The sequence below is a fragment of the Phalacrocorax carbo genome, chromosome 10, assembly GCF_963921805.1.
Source record: "Phalacrocorax carbo chromosome 10, bPhaCar2.1, whole genome shotgun sequence".
NCBI lineage: Eukaryota > Metazoa > Chordata > Aves > Suliformes > Phalacrocoracidae > Phalacrocorax > Phalacrocorax carbo.
This window is the reverse complement of record NC_087522.1, coordinates 22,520,118-22,534,583: the sequence shown is the minus strand read 5'-3', so window position 1 is coordinate 22,534,583 and position 14,466 is coordinate 22,520,118. Positions and strand designations below refer to the sequence as shown.

Here is a 14,466-nt window from a genome sequence, read left to right as displayed (position 1 = left end):
GAACAGTGGTCTACTAAGTGACTTGGTAACAGTTATTTATTGCTATGATCTACAACATGTGAGGGTGTCAGCCCGTTTGGTTTTGATTTTTTTGTCCTTGAAACAGAAATACTCTTCTGTTCTGAAACAAATTTGGCTAATCCAGGACTAACTCAGCACTACTCAGTATTTTGCATGGTGTTTTCTCCCTCTTGGCTTTACAAAATTTTTGATTGCTGTCGTAACTCCAAGGTAGCAAATGAGCTAAACGGTAATTGAAAGGTTTATAGATGTATTAACTAAATGTATACATAATGTTGACTTACTATCTCAAATACTTCCAAAAGCAGTAAGAATTGAATAGCAATACTAACTTCATAATTTTAAAATGTTCTGGTCTACTGTCTCTTCTTATACATCTTTGTTGAATAGAATCCTGATAAACAAATATTAAACTTGAGAGAATCAGCATCTCTGAGCACAGAATATTTTCAGTTTAAGAAAAATACCAAGCAACAGCATAGCCAAGTGCATACTTATTGCCGACATCACTCCATTGTAGTTGCCAGAGTTGGTGAGTTGCAAAGTGGGCATCTGCTGACTGAGGGCCTTTGTTCTTTGGGTGTCTCTTACACCCACAGTCTTAATTGCAAATGATTTAAGACATAGAATACACTTGATTACACCAGGAGCTTTAAGGAGTTTGCTGTCTAATGGCCTTTCTTGTCTCATGCAGGAAAGCTTAAGTATAGAACAGTAGTTACTGTATGATTACCTGTAAGAGTCTCCTTAGGGATAGATGCATCCATGCTTACCTTCCAAAGAAGCGTACTTAGTACAGCTCCTGCTTCACTGTTTTGAGCATGCAGTACCTATTAACCTATTCAAAGGTTGGAGGTTGGACTAGATGATCCCTGAGGTCCCTTCCAACCTGTGATTCTGTGCGATAACTGAATTGCTACCGAAGTGTTGGCACACTCGAATCCTCTGCACTCTCAAAGCAGTTGAAGTATAGCTGTTACCAACAACGGATGGAACCAAGTAGGTGAGGGGTGGCTTGTTGGTGACAACAGTGACAGTTACACCAAATGAACTGGTTTTTTGAAAATTATTTACTAAAATAAACAAGTACATTTTCCTCTTCGGTATAAGTTACATAATTGCATACATTTTTAGCTCTTTCTATGTGCTTTTGGCAATAAGGCAGCAGCAGTAGGCTGACACTAAAACTTCCAGCATTGCTCTGTACACAAGGAGTCAATGCAAGGATATTACATTTTCCAGCAATACACATTTTTACTGAATATACTGAAGGTGAACCTAATTTTCATCTGATACAGCTCAAGCAGAAGTGGACTGTAGTGCAATTCTTGCTTATGGGAAAAGAAAACCTATACAGTAAAATATGAAGTAAGGATGCTTTAACCATGATTTGTTAACTGCTTCTAGTAAATAAAACACTTAAGTTAGCCACAACTATTTGTGCTTTATAAAAGACTTACACATGTTATAAACTAAACCCTCATCCGTAAAAGTTCTCTGTAGAATAGTGCTTACTGCAAGACATCTAATGTTTCAGATCTGCTTTGGTGGTAGAATTTCCATGTGTATCACGGAAAAACGTTTCCAGGAGAAATAATCCGTTTAGAAATCAACAGCCAGCTTTCTGACAAAAGGGAACTGGAAACTTCAAAATGCTCGTTCCATTTCTGTGTTAAAGAGCAAGCCCTGACAAAGTAGAACGTGTGTTAAAAGCTACAGTGGCACAAAAATCAAAACTGGCCCCGGGCAGGTTCAGCAGTCTGCTACCCATGCTCTCTAGTTCAAGTTTATTCAGTGTGGCCTTAACAGACCTTTTCAGACTACTAGAGGAGGAGTACTCTGATCATCTCCTTCATTGGTCTTGGTTTAAGTCAGTGAGTCAGGTGCTTCAGTCACTAACTCTTCTTACTGGGAATACATGGAGTCAGAATAATGATCACGCAAACTTCTTCTTTGTAGCTGTAAATCGTTCCATGTACTACAAAGAAAACAAGATGCAGAAATTAACACACAATTCACTACTGAAAGCAGCTAAGATTATGCTCTCAGAGTTAAAAGCACTCTATATCTAAAGCATATTTACATTTCCCAGGCACAACTGTTAGAGCTTTAATTTAAAAAAAACCCACCCAAACAAAAAAACTTTCTGCCATTTCCTGTAATTCATATTAATATTCTAGAAAGTCCTCACAGTGCTGCACAGTCAGCTCTTCAGTGTTAAGGATGAACTAACATTAAGCAGTTAATGCAGCATAATAGGAAACATCCATTATTTTTTGTCCCATCAAAGTGAAGACTTTGTCATACACCTGTCATCATCAGCTACCCTTCAACAGATGCTCATGAAAGAATGCTGATCCTGAATCGTACGAGAAAGTTAATCTTTGAAGAACTCTTGAAATTCTTTTCAGAGGTTAGTTACAAAACCAGTACCAGTGATGATACCAGCAGGCTGCAGTTTTATTCAGCAGCATAAAAGCTTAGTATTGTGAGGAGGTACGGGGTAACGACTTCACCAGAAGCTTCATTAAAGACAAAAAAAAGGAAGACACAAACCTTGTCGTAACCTTCCAGTTCTCTGAGTTTCTTGATTTCAAAGAGGTTACCTTCTACTGCCAGCAGTGAGATCTGGGAATCGCTGAGGATGCTTTGAGGAAGCATGCTGAGTTCTAGACAGTTTTCTTCTAAACGCAAGACCTTGAGGCGTGGACAGTGGGAGATCTGCACTGAGATCTGGGAAATCTGGTAGAAATACAGAAGCAAAGAGAAATGGAATTAAAATGTCAGCGATCCATGATTACTTAAAGTGATTTGTGTTTCAGACTAATATGAAACAATTATCATGTAAATATAAACTACAGTAACTACCTAACAACAATCGTAAGCAGCAGCAATAATAGTCAAAAAATCCAACAAACCTTTTTTTTCTTCCATGATGGTAGGCAACCTACACATCTGTTTATCAGATTCCTACTCAAGAACAGTTCAAATATTTTTTTTTAATTAAATTCAGGATTTGTTTGTTAGTTAAATCAGACAGTTGGATGTATCAGTACACAAATTCTAGTTACGATCCCTCGTTTCTCTTCGATCTAGGAGATGTCTTTTCACTATGAAGTTTTGTTTCAACTTATGTTCTGTGGACATATTAAGTCTGAGATAAACCATGTCATAAATCTACAAGCCCATAATATCTGTTACCAGACCTGATTCTGGTTCAAATTGAGCTCAATAGCCTGCAATTCTCCCACAGTGTCAGGTACATTTTGGATCTGGTTTTTGGAAAGATCTACGACATCCAAGTGGCGAAGACCACAGAGTTGCGTAGGCACAGTCCGAAGCTGGTTTCCAGAAAGGCTCAGGGTTCTGAGAGCTGAAAGTTGTCCAAATGCAGCCGGTAGCTGCCTCAGGTGATTGCCATTCAAGTGTAGTGTTTCCAGTTTTTTCAGTTTACACAGCTCCTCCGGTAAAGCAGCTAGAAATAAATGACAGAACAAAGAGATGACCTAAACAAAAAGTAAACATTCATACACATTTAATTCAAAAAAGCTCTGCATGGAAAGTGGTGCTATATTACAGTAATTTCTCACAGGATTCCTCACCATTTTCCAATGAAGGCACAGACAGATCCCTGCACAGAAATTTAATCCCAATACGAACACATGCTTTTTTACAATCTTCCATGAATATCGTAAAAATAATCTGCAGACAAGGCAGAACTTGCCTTTTCCACAGGCTGGAAACACTACTCGGAGGATTTCAGGCTATCAGCTATACTCTTTATTAAGCACTTTGCCAATGCATTCTATGACATCTGAGGTACCCCACAATTCACAGCTTCAGGTCTGCTGCAACGCTATATAAGTATTACTCAACTCACTCAAAAGTAAGTTCTCAGATAATTCATAATCGTATCATGCCAGCAATAAGCCTCACCAGGTAAGCTCTGCTGGTGTTCATCCCTCACTCTACCTACACATGTGTATAACCTGTAGCGTTCCTTGAATTCTGCTATAGAGCCGAAGAGGTTTGTAAATTACATCTGTTTTTCAAAAAGGCAGATAATACACAATTAATGCATTAAAAAGTTAGTTTCTTCGCATCATCCTGATTTTTCCATAAAGTTGGACAGTTTTCCAACGGAAACCATAACAACCACTGAATGGCCAGCAGCATTTTCTACAGATAGTCTTCATTACCTGTTCTCTATGCAAGTAATAAACCGTCAGATCAGACAAGTCATGGCACAGAAACATCTTATGGTTTGAACTACTTACACGTCATTGTAAAACTGATCATACAACTAAGATGGCAACTAGTTTTGAAGAATTCATGGTTTGGGTTTTTTTTTCCAGTACATGAATTCCAAACATTTCAGTTTAGGTGACTAAACTCCTCATTTACATCTTGTGAGAGTTAAACCACCAAAATTAAGTTTCTGATCAGTTACATCAGGTTGTTATTTTAAAGATCTGTGGAGACATTAATTAGCAGGCATACTCAGTTTGTTGTTGTTTAGAACAAGGCTCTTCAAAAAGGAAAATTTTCCAATGAGTGGTGGCAAGAACTCTATTTTGTTGTTTGACAAGTCTATGGTCCTTAAGTTGCTTGCTAGCTTCTGCAGGTCTTCAGGAAACTATGGGGGAGAAAAAAAATACAGCATTTAAATAGTTTATACGACTTCGCATGTTCAAGTTACACAGCTTAAAATTTTAATTGAAATTTGTATTGTTATTGCATACTGTCATATATATCACAATGTCCAATCACCATGGTGTGCAATTAAGTTGGCAAATTTGCTTAATACATAGTTTTAAAGATATTTTTTCATCTTAGGAAAAGAAAAGGGATATAAAGGGGACAGCCTAGCATGTAGAAAGAGTAATTTTTAAGCCAAAGAATTTAAATTAAGAAGGGAGAAGGACATATACCATGGCACGAGCTCATTTGTTTTAGTCCTCTTGTGTGTTTCTCTTAAACATGCCTGTCATTTAAAAATATTCTACCGCTAGTTAACAACTCTCTATTTTACCAGAGCAGGAGTGGGAAATTTTTGTCTTGCTTTCCTTTTTAAATAATTATATAACCAATTTTCCTCATTCTTATTTACATTCTGTACAATCTGTGCAATCTGCACTTGGCACTAAGCTGAAAAAAGTTAAAATCTGACAGTCACCATTGGTGAGTCCTGGTCAATAGACCAGTGGTGTTGATTCTCCTTTGGTTTGGCAGGGGAAAAGGGAAGAGAGAAGGTAGGATAGTGGAAGAAGATACTTCAGAAAAGTAATGGAAAATTACTGCAATATAGTTATTTTGGCTATTTTCTGAATTGCTACTAGACTTATGGCTTCAAGACATTCTGTGTTTTTCTGCAGCTGAGTCAAAGTCAAGACAATTTCCAATGTAATAAACTTCAAGATGCTTCCAGCCCAGTGAACACCTGTACAGACCATTCATATGACTACAATTAAATACAGCACAAGTATCTAAATGCAAAAAATTGTGGAGTATCGATCTAGGGAACACTACAGTTATAAAATTTACTTTTTTTCCCCAAACTTTACATCGCTTCTTTAAAAAGCACAGCAACATCATAACTAATATTTCTTGAACATACATGCACTCTAAAGCATAAGGTCAGAAGCATGTTAATGTCCTGACAGACAAATCATCAATCAGAAGACAGTGCAAGCAAAAATCTGCTTGCAAAAAGGGAAAAAAAAAAATCTTGAAATAATATTATCCATCACTATTTATGAGAAATACTGGTATGCAGTGCATGATGATAATGAGGTGGGAATTTCTTTCCAAAATTGTCAGTCGTACACACAGCCACGTTTCCACTACAGTTACATTACCTCTGTAAGTCCCTTTCCTGTTAGCTGAAACACACCAGTTTTCTGTGCTGTCTCCAGGTGAGCCTTTAATGCACTATTTCCCATCCTACCAGTTCTTTGCCAAGCATACAGTTGGAGTGATAGTCTTGGCGAGTTTCTCTCAGTTACTCTGCACTGGAGAACCACAGTCCGAAGCCTCTGTGATAAAGAAAATGCAAAAAGTCATTTTATGCATACTGTCTTCAACACAAGCATCTCAACATACTGAACTGTTTCACTGCTGCGTTTTCACCTCCCTCATAAATAAAACCTAGAACTTAAAAAGGTTTACCTAGCTGAAGGTGCCTTCATTATAGCTGTTTGAATATTGAAATGATGCAGCAAATATAGCTAAAACTAAGGGGGAAAAAAGGCATACTTTCCACATTTCGCCTCTTTCAGGGCCCAGTAATGCAAGGAGACTCTCCGTGGAGATCAGCTATGATTTTAGTGGCATCTACCAGTACTGACCTGCTTTCAATACTACACTTTTATTTGCCTGTTTGTTTGTTTGTTTTTTTTAATTGTTTCATTTCAAGACTTGACTCCTTTCTCGTGATTCTAGCTGCAGACACACGACACCCACCCCCCGTAACTCCAGCAGCGTTTAATCCCCACGACAAACTACGCCGGGTTACAGGCCGAAGGATTAGCGTCAGGTTTGTAGCCGGGAGGTGGGGAATAAAGCCTAACGCGGCACGTAACCAGCCGGGACGGGGAGCCCAGACAGCCCTCCCTGCCGCGCCGGCCAGCGGGACCCTCAGCACGGGGCAAAGCCAGCAACGACCCGCGTCCCTCCGCCTCACCCCAGCCTCGCCGGCTCCGGCCCCACCAGGGAGCTCCAGCGGGGGCAGCCCGGCCCAGCCCAGCCCAGCCCGACCCACCTGAACCGGCCCTTCGAGACCCGACGCTCCAAAAGCACTTGCCGGCTCCCCCGGAACCGGTCGTATGTCGCCCTTCGCCTTTCCTGTCACACCCAAGATGGCGGCCGCCCGGCAGCCGAGCGTGCCGCCATCTATGTGCGCCTCCGTCGCACCCGGCACGGCGGAGGCTTGCTGCCCCGCTTCCCCAGCGGCGGCGGCTGCCGTACCCAAGCGCCACGGGGCGGTGGGACCGGCGGGACGGGCTCCGGAGCTGAACGGGCGGCGAGGCGAGAAGGGCGATGAGGAGCGGAACGGCGGCGCCGCGGCCGCCCGCGGGCGCTGGGAGTGGGGGCAGCCCACAGCGGCGGCCACCCTTCTGGCGCGGTGCCTGGCGGCGGGCGTTGTTAGCCAGGTAACGGCCCGAGGGTAAGCAGCCCTGCGGAGAAGGGCTTGGGGGTGCTGGTGGGTGAAAAGCTGGACATGGGCCCGCAATGGGCACTCACAGCCCAGGCCAACCGTATGCCGGGCTGCATCAAAAGCAGCGTGGCCAGCAGGTCGAGGGAGGGGATTCTGCCCCTCTGCTCTGCTCTGGTGAGGCCCACCTGGAGCCCTGCGTCCAGCTCCGGGGTCCTCAGCACAGCAAAGACATGGAGCTGTTGGAGCGGGCCCAGAGGAGGGCCACAAAAATGAGATCCTAAGGGATGGAACAGCTCTCCTGTGAGGACAGGCTGAGAGGGGGGGTTGTTCAGCCTGGAGAAGAGAAGGCTGTGGGGAGACCTTATTGTGGCCTTTCAGTACTTAAAGGGGGACTATAGGAAGGATGGGGACACTCTCCTTAGCAAGGCCTGTTGTGACAGGACAAGGGGTAATGGTTTTAAACTAAAGGAGGGTAGTTTAGACTGGAGATAAGGAAGAAATTTTTTACAATGAGGGTGGTGAAGCACTGGCCCAGGTTGCCCAGAGGGGTAGTGGAGGCCCCATCCCTAGAAACATTGAAGGTCAGGTTGGATGGGGCTCTGAGCACCCTGATCGAGTTGAAGATGTCCCTACTCACTGCATGGCAGTTGGGCTCGATAACCTCTAAATGTCCTCTCCAACCCAAACCAGTCTATGAAAGTAGTAAACCATGCTACTGTTTGCATAAATGCTTGTTAACTTGAAAGACAGAGAAGTTGTTCCTTTTATTGTGGGATCTTTTGTGGTTAGATGGCAGCTTTCCTTACCAGGAAAAACCATACCTTCTGGTGTGTATTTTTCTGGAGTGTATTGGTATGTGTTTGTGTGTCTGAATGTTTGTGGTGTGTATTTTTCTGGAGTATAGACATGAGGTTTTTTTGATGCCCTCTAGCGCATTCCAGCAGCATGCAAGCCATTGTCATTGAGAGTGCTCTCGTACTGCCTTTTATGAAATTTTATTTTCACTGACGTTTGTTTTCCCCAAATAATGCATGTAATTTATGAGTTGTTCAGATGAAATTTACTGGTTGCATAGTACAAGAGATTGACTTCAGGCTAATAAAAGCCAATCCTGAGAATCTGTCCGGTATGTTCTTGCTGCTGACTGCATTTTTTTCCCGTTGTTTTCCTTTCACAGGAGACGTTGGAATTAACCTGTAGAAAAGCCCCATGCTTTGTGAAATTCTCAGAGATGGAAAAAATGGCAAACATTCAAGCTGAAATCAGTGAGGTACCACCTTTACTGTTGTCAGTGTACACTCAACGCTTCAATACTTAGAGATAATACATGGCACCAGATGAGGTATCAGACTGCCATGCAGTATTGTTTCTTGTTTCAGTTTTTTTTTTTTTTAGCAGTTCAGCTGTTTGATAGTTGGCACTTTTTCCCCAGTGGGCTGAGTTGCCATAAAGAAAAGAACAGGATAATGAAACAAAAAGCTTTGGTATGATTGGAAAGATGCAGCAGCCTGCATCTTTGACTGAAGTATTACCTGAAGTTTTGTGAAGAAACTGTAGTTGATTTGAATTCATAAAAATGTGTTTCTTTATAGGCAGCTGGACAACTTTGTTGGTTAGCAAGAGGTAACCTCAGTCACTTCCTACTGCCTGAATTGACTGTTTGCTGGTATTTTACAATTATGTTTTCAGAGCATTTGCTCAGTGGTGCAAAAACTGTGTTTATTAAGTTACACAACATGGGCTCCAGCAGCTACAAAGCCTTAGTGACAAATTCACCATTTACACTTTTGGAGAACAAGTTAGACAGCTGGCATCACCCTGTATTGACAGACAGAAGGAACAAACCGTTTCATAGAATTGTAGAATATCATGAGTTTGAAGGGGCGCACAAGGATCATCAAGTCTTGATTCCTGTCCCTGCACAGGACAACCCCAAATCCATACCATGCTTCTGAGGGCATTGTCTAAGTGCTTCTTGAATAGTGTCAGGCTTGGTGCTGTGACCGCCTCCCTGGGGAGCTTATTCCAGTGCTCCACCACCCTCTGGGGGAAGAACCTTTTCCTAATCCAACCTAAACCTCCCCTGGCACATCTTCCTGCAATTCCCGTGGGTCCTAACTCATAGTTCCTGGTAAGAAATTTCCAGCTCCTAGTAAGGTGGCTGCTTAGCCTCCTTTGTTGAAAAGTTTCACATACAGAATACTCTCTGTGACAAATGTTCAATATGCTGTGAGTGAAGCAGGTTTATTTTTGTCATCTCGTGATCAAGAAATGCAAAGCAACGGCTCCCTCTGTCCTGGGAGACTGATATGCCATCCTCTTCTATACCTTCCTCAGTCTTCCATTGTCTAGCAGAGGGACCCGTCAGGAGCTGGCAGCTCTCACGAGCGAGGGGCTGACATGCAGCTGATGCAGCGTGGGGCGTTGCCAGAAGCAACGGCAGGAGATCTAAACAGCCCCTAGGGAGCGCGGCGACCAGGATGGGCAAACAGGGCACGGCAGTTCGCGCAGGCAGGGCAAGCAGGAGGGACGCCACAGCCTGCTTGTAGGTCTACAGCTCAGGCAAGTGCTTTGGTCTCTGGCGAAATGGTGGGCACTCGCCTCAGAGCTGAAACCGCTGTTCGTTCAGTGAAAGCCCCCGAGATGTCAGACGCATCTGCCCAGACGGGTCTGGTAAGGAAAGACACACCAGTACAGGCCGTGGGTTGTGGCAACTGCCCAAACCCCTCTCCTGATGAAAAGGTCCCCCACAGTCTCCTCCTGGAGAAATGGATGCGTTATGGCCTAGACAAGTGGTCTGTGCAGGGGGTGGGGAACTGGCTGACGGGCCGCACCCAAAGGGTGGTGGTAAATAGCTCCTTTTCCAAGTGGCAACCTGTCACAAGTGGGGTCCCCCAGGGATCAATATTGGGCCCAATTCAATATCTTTAAAAGTGATCTGCATACCGGCATCAAGTGTAGCCTGGTGAAGTTTGTGGCTGACACCAAGTTGAGTGGGGAAGTAGACACTCCAGAAGGGAGAGCTGCTCTGCAGGGAGATCTGGATAGGCTGGAAGAGTGGGCCAGCAAGAACCTTATGAAGCTCAACAAGGAGAATTGTAAGGTCACGCACCTGGGAAAACATAATCCAGGAGTGCAGCACAGACTGGGATCCACCTGGCTGGAGGGCAGCTCTGTGGAAAGGGACCTGGGGGTCCTGGTGGGCACGAAGCTCAACATGAGCCAACAGTGGCTGCTGCGGCCAAGAAGGCCAACAGGATGCTGGGCTGCATCAAAAAGGGCATCGCCAGCAGAGAGAAAGAGGTCATCATCCCGCTCTACTCAGCGCTGGTCAGGCCACACCTGGAGTGCTGTGTACAGTTCTGGTCCCCGCTATACAAAAAGGATGTGGCCAGGCTGGAAGGGGTCCAGAGAAGGGCCACCAAGATGATCAGAGGACTGGGAAGCTGCCGTACGAGGGTAGGCTGGGAGAGCTGGGTTTGTTCAGCCTTGAGAAAAGGAGGCTCAGAGGGGATCTCATCCCCATGTACCAGTACTTAAGGGGTAGCTACAGAGAAGATGGAGACTCCCTTTTTACACGGAGTCACATGGAGAGGGCAAGGGGGAATGGACACAGGTTGCTCTTGGGGAGATTCCGACTGGACGCCAGAGGGGAATTTTTCACAGTGAGGACAGTCACCATTGGAATAATCTCCCCAGGGAAGGGGTTGACTCGGCCACGTTGGACACCTTCAAGAGTTGTCTGGACAGGGTGCTGGGCCATCTTGTCTAGACTGCGCTCTTCCTAGAAAGGTTGGACTAGATGATCCCTGAGGTCCCTTCCAACCTGTGATTCTTTCAGCCACAGGAAGGTATGTGCTGCTCTTGTGCTGGTTTATTATTGGAGAGAATTAAAGCTAGGAGTTTCACCTGGGAGAGGTTTTCCCACAGCTGAAAACACTAACACAACACAAACCAATCTTTACCAGGAGGAGGAAACTTGCGGCTATGCAAGGCTCTTCAGTAGAATATAGACTATGAAACAGATGTAAGTTTCTGTGTTTTAGGAATGAATTGCAGGATCAGACTTTTCCAGCACAAATTCCCAATAAATCACCAAATTGTTTAGGTTTTTTTAAACAGTCTTTTCCTATTGACCAAAAAAGCCCCACCTAGTAGTAGAAACGCTCGAGAGAACATGGTAACATGCTGTCATGCAAATGCTTACTCTTTCACACACAGGCTCTCCCTGTGCTCCAGCTTTCTCCCTTTCTACTTCTTCCCCCACCCCAAAAGAGTGAACAATATCCAGATAGGTATGTTAAAAATGTGTTTTAATTTGATCTTATTGTTGTAGAAGAAACTGAAAGCTGAAATTCTGCAGCTGGAGAAGGAGACAGCAGACATTGCTCACCCGTTTTACTTAGGTAAGTGCAATTGTACTGTAGTAAAACCAAGAGCGTTAAATGACTTCGTCAGCAGATTGTTTCATCTAAGAACATGACACTTCTAGAAGTTATTGCAGATTTCTCCACTGGATAGCTTGTTAGGGGTGGCAGATGTTTTACTAGCCCCTAAAGAATGCTTCCATACTGTTTGACCTCACACCTTCTGCTGGCTCAGTAGAAGCTCTGTGTGAAACACAATCTCCAAAAACGTTTTGTGTATGTGTGTGGTCAGCTCCCCAGGGTCAGTGGAGCGTCAGCACTTCAGACATCATCATCAGTAACCTGATTTGCTTCCCTTGGCCTGTGTGCTTCTTTGCTGCTTTTCCAGTAACTCAGTGCATTTCTGCTGCATCTGTATGTGCCTAAAATTACTTGGATTTTCATTTTAGTATTTTGGGAGCATATGTATTAATTTCTTTACTATTTTGCACGTTTCCCACTACGATTTGGTGGATGCTTAAAAACATTCTAGCTTGCTACTACTGTGTTAGTTAAGTGTTATGTTTGTATGTTAGTATGTTTGTGTGATAGTTGGAATATTGTAATTCTTCAGTGCTATAGTATAGTTTAAGAAGTTGGTTTCATCTCAAAGACGGTTTACTTAAAACTATAAATAACGTAAAACAACTAACAAAGCTTTATCTCTAAAAAGTAGGTATTGTGACTTTGAGGTGTATGCTGATATCAAGTCCTATACGCTCCAACAAAAGTCATTCTGATTAATGATACCGTTCTTGAGTGTAAACTGTCCAATGCAATAGACCAAACTTTTTCTTTCTGTCCTTCTCCAGAAGAAATTTTGCCCTTGTCTTGGCAGGACAATAGTTTCAACTTTGCAATTTTATTTTATAGGCGAAAAATGCCAGATTTTGCAAGATATGAACAGTCACTTGGAAGCTGTACTGAAAGAGAAGAGGGCTCTTAGGAAGAGGTTGATAGAGCCCAGATGTCAAGACACCCTGCCTATTGAGGTTACTTTTCACAAGTAGGCATTTAGGAAATAATTGTTCTTTGTCTGCATGAGTCCAAATTAATTTGAACTAATAGGCAGTAAAAAACACATGCTTTCATTCACTTTTCCATTCAGAAGAATAGAAAAAAAAATGGTAGCAGAATCTCAGCTAAGAGATAGTAGTTTACCCATTGCTAAATTCATAGAAAGGTAGCGATGCATATTTTTATGACTGTTTGCTTAAGTTATTGGTCTTCTGAAGATTATAACAATTTGTGATGCATTGTTTTAAACAGATGTTTTAAGAGCTTGATTATGCTTCTCCATGGGTAGGAGTTGTTATTTTAGCTTTTGGTGCGTTCCTTCCGCTGTGACTTGCTCAGAATAAGCGAGCGAATGTTTCACAGACATGCATAGCACATATTTTAGAATATAGTCCTTCTCATGGTCTAAAAATCTAGTCCAGTTACTGAAGTGCATATTCATTTCTGTAATTCCTGCCCTACTTGTTGCTGAGAGTCATAAAAGAAGTGTAATTGCAGAGAAATTAATTAGATGTTTAGGAAGTTCTGTGAAACTGGAGGATTGGACTAAGACAACCCACAGGAGAAAGAAATAAGAGCTTGGAAGTATTAAATCCTCGTTGTTTTGCACAGTGTCTGAGTAGGGGGCTCCTTCTTGGTTACAGGTATTTAGTAGAGTTGTTGACTGAGGCTGTGACTTTCACTGGGAATCTTGAAAGCCATTTGCAGACCGTAAGAAGCATCCCTCAGATACCGAACATAATAAAGAATATGGTGAGTAGCAAAAGAACTGAGCCTTCTGTCTCCTTCAGCATTAAGAATTCAATGCTATTGGATTGTTTTAAGTTATTTTTATGTCCTGCTAGATTGACAGGATGTATAGAGATTAAATCCAACTCTCTTCTGTTTCAGGACATTGCTTTGACAAAAATCGAGTTGCTTGCAATGGAGTTGGAGGAGCTGACAGAGCAAATACTGAAATGGAGAGAACTGCAAAAAGAAGTGTATTCTGATAGCATCTGCAACACTGCTGAATTGGACTTTGGCTTATCTTTAACCTAACAAATAATTTTCTTCAAATAGGATGGCTATTCAAAGAACTACCTCTTTACGCTCTTGGGTGAAAAATACAACATAGTTGTGCTTTAATCCAATAGGGATTTTGTAGGTAGTTATATTTCTGTTCTTACGTTGCAGTTCTTCAATTATTAAAAACAAACAAAAAACCCAAAACAGCAAAACCAGCAAGGACAGTGAGCAGTAGTTCATAGGAAGACAGGCTACTGAGAAGACTGTTCAGGAGTTTCTTTTCGAAGTAGTTGGACAGGATTCCCTTGGAGCCTGTATCATCAGTGTAAATTTGTTTTTATATTTCTTATGCACTTGCTAGAGTTTCTCTATTCGTTTTTATAAGCGTCTTGATAAAATGGTGTATTTTGTATGCCACTACGAAACTGCAATAAAAGCACTAGAATTAAAGAGCTCAGTTTCTTGGTTTTAATTTTGTTACAAAACCGTATACAGTGTGAAGTCTTAGGTCCCAGCTTATGCTTCCATAGGAGTTCCAACCAAGAAATTAAGCTAGTATTAAGTTACGTTTTATTATGGCTTATGATGTGGTTGTGAGGGAAAGCAGGGAATGGACTCAGTGATCTATGGCAGGTCTGCTGATTTGCAAACCACGTTTCTACGATAGTGATAAATATATTCTTCGGTCTTTCCTATTGTTTGCCCTGTCATCTGGGCCCCGTTAGAGTAAAGCTCTTGTTCCATGAGTATGACTGCCAATTTAGCAAAAGCATTGATTGTTGCAGTTTGCAACCTTAGTGACTTCTATGTCATGAAAAGACTTGTTGGTAAAATGTCACTGGCAGGACATCTGTAAAC

General features: G+C 42.6%; 2 protein-coding genes across 3 annotated transcripts; one reads left to right on the top strand and one right to left on the bottom strand.

Moving 5' to 3' along the window:
- Nucleotides 1-1,073: 1,073 nt before the first annotated feature.
- LRRC57 (leucine rich repeat containing 57) lies at nucleotides 1,074-6,915 on the bottom strand. Of its 2 annotated transcripts, none has more exons than XM_064462458.1 (6): nucleotides 6,782-6,915; nucleotides 5,880-6,056; nucleotides 4,522-4,657; nucleotides 3,228-3,496; nucleotides 2,578-2,763; nucleotides 1,074-1,999 (listed from the first exon to the last, which is right to left on the bottom strand). In XM_064462458.1, the coding sequence occupies exons 2-6, from the start codon at nucleotides 5,961-5,963 to the stop codon at nucleotides 1,958-1,960; spliced, it is 717 nt and encodes a 238-aa protein (XP_064318528.1). In that variant the 5' UTR covers nucleotides 5,964-6,056; nucleotides 6,782-6,915; the 3' UTR covers nucleotides 1,074-1,957. The 2 variants fall into 2 exon arrangements, with proteins under 2 accessions (XP_064318528.1, XP_064318529.1); XM_064462459.1 differs by having other exon boundaries at nucleotides 3,315-3,496.
- On the top strand, nucleotides 6,846-14,060 carry HAUS2 (HAUS augmin like complex subunit 2). Its single transcript, XM_064462457.1, has 6 exons — nucleotides 6,846-7,172; nucleotides 8,355-8,447; nucleotides 11,514-11,583; nucleotides 12,457-12,589; nucleotides 13,245-13,353; nucleotides 13,492-14,060. Exons 1-6 carry the CDS (start codon nucleotides 6,846-6,848, stop codon nucleotides 13,639-13,641), a joined length of 882 nt encoding a protein of 293 aa, XP_064318527.1. The 3' UTR covers nucleotides 13,642-14,060.
- Nucleotides 14,061-14,466: the final 406 nt, after the last annotated feature.

Bases quoted from the DNA above. Each gene is read 5' to 3' on its own strand.
- LRRC57 (XM_064462458.1), bottom strand. From the start codon at position 5,963: ATGGGAAATAGTGCATTAAAGGCTCACCTGGAGACAGCACAGAAAACT. The intron at 2,764-3,227 runs GTCTGGTAACAG...TATTTCTACCAG, and splicing joins TCAATTTGAACCAGAATCAG to ATTTCCCAGATCTCAGTGCA. The intron at 2,000-2,577 runs GTTTGTGTCTTC...TTTTCTTTGTAG, and splicing joins AACTGGAAGGTTACGACAAG to TACATGGAACGATTTACAGC.
- HAUS2 (XM_064462457.1), top strand. From the start codon at position 6,846: ATGTCGCCCTTCGCCTTTCCTGTCACACCCAAGATGGCGGCCGCCCGG. The intron at 7,173-8,354 runs GTAACGGCCCGA...TTCCTTTCACAG, and splicing joins CGGCGGGCGTTGTTAGCCAG to GAGACGTTGGAATTAACCTG. The intron at 12,590-13,244 runs GTAGGCATTTAG...TCTTGGTTACAG, and splicing joins ATTGAGGTTACTTTTCACAA to GTATTTAGTAGAGTTGTTGA.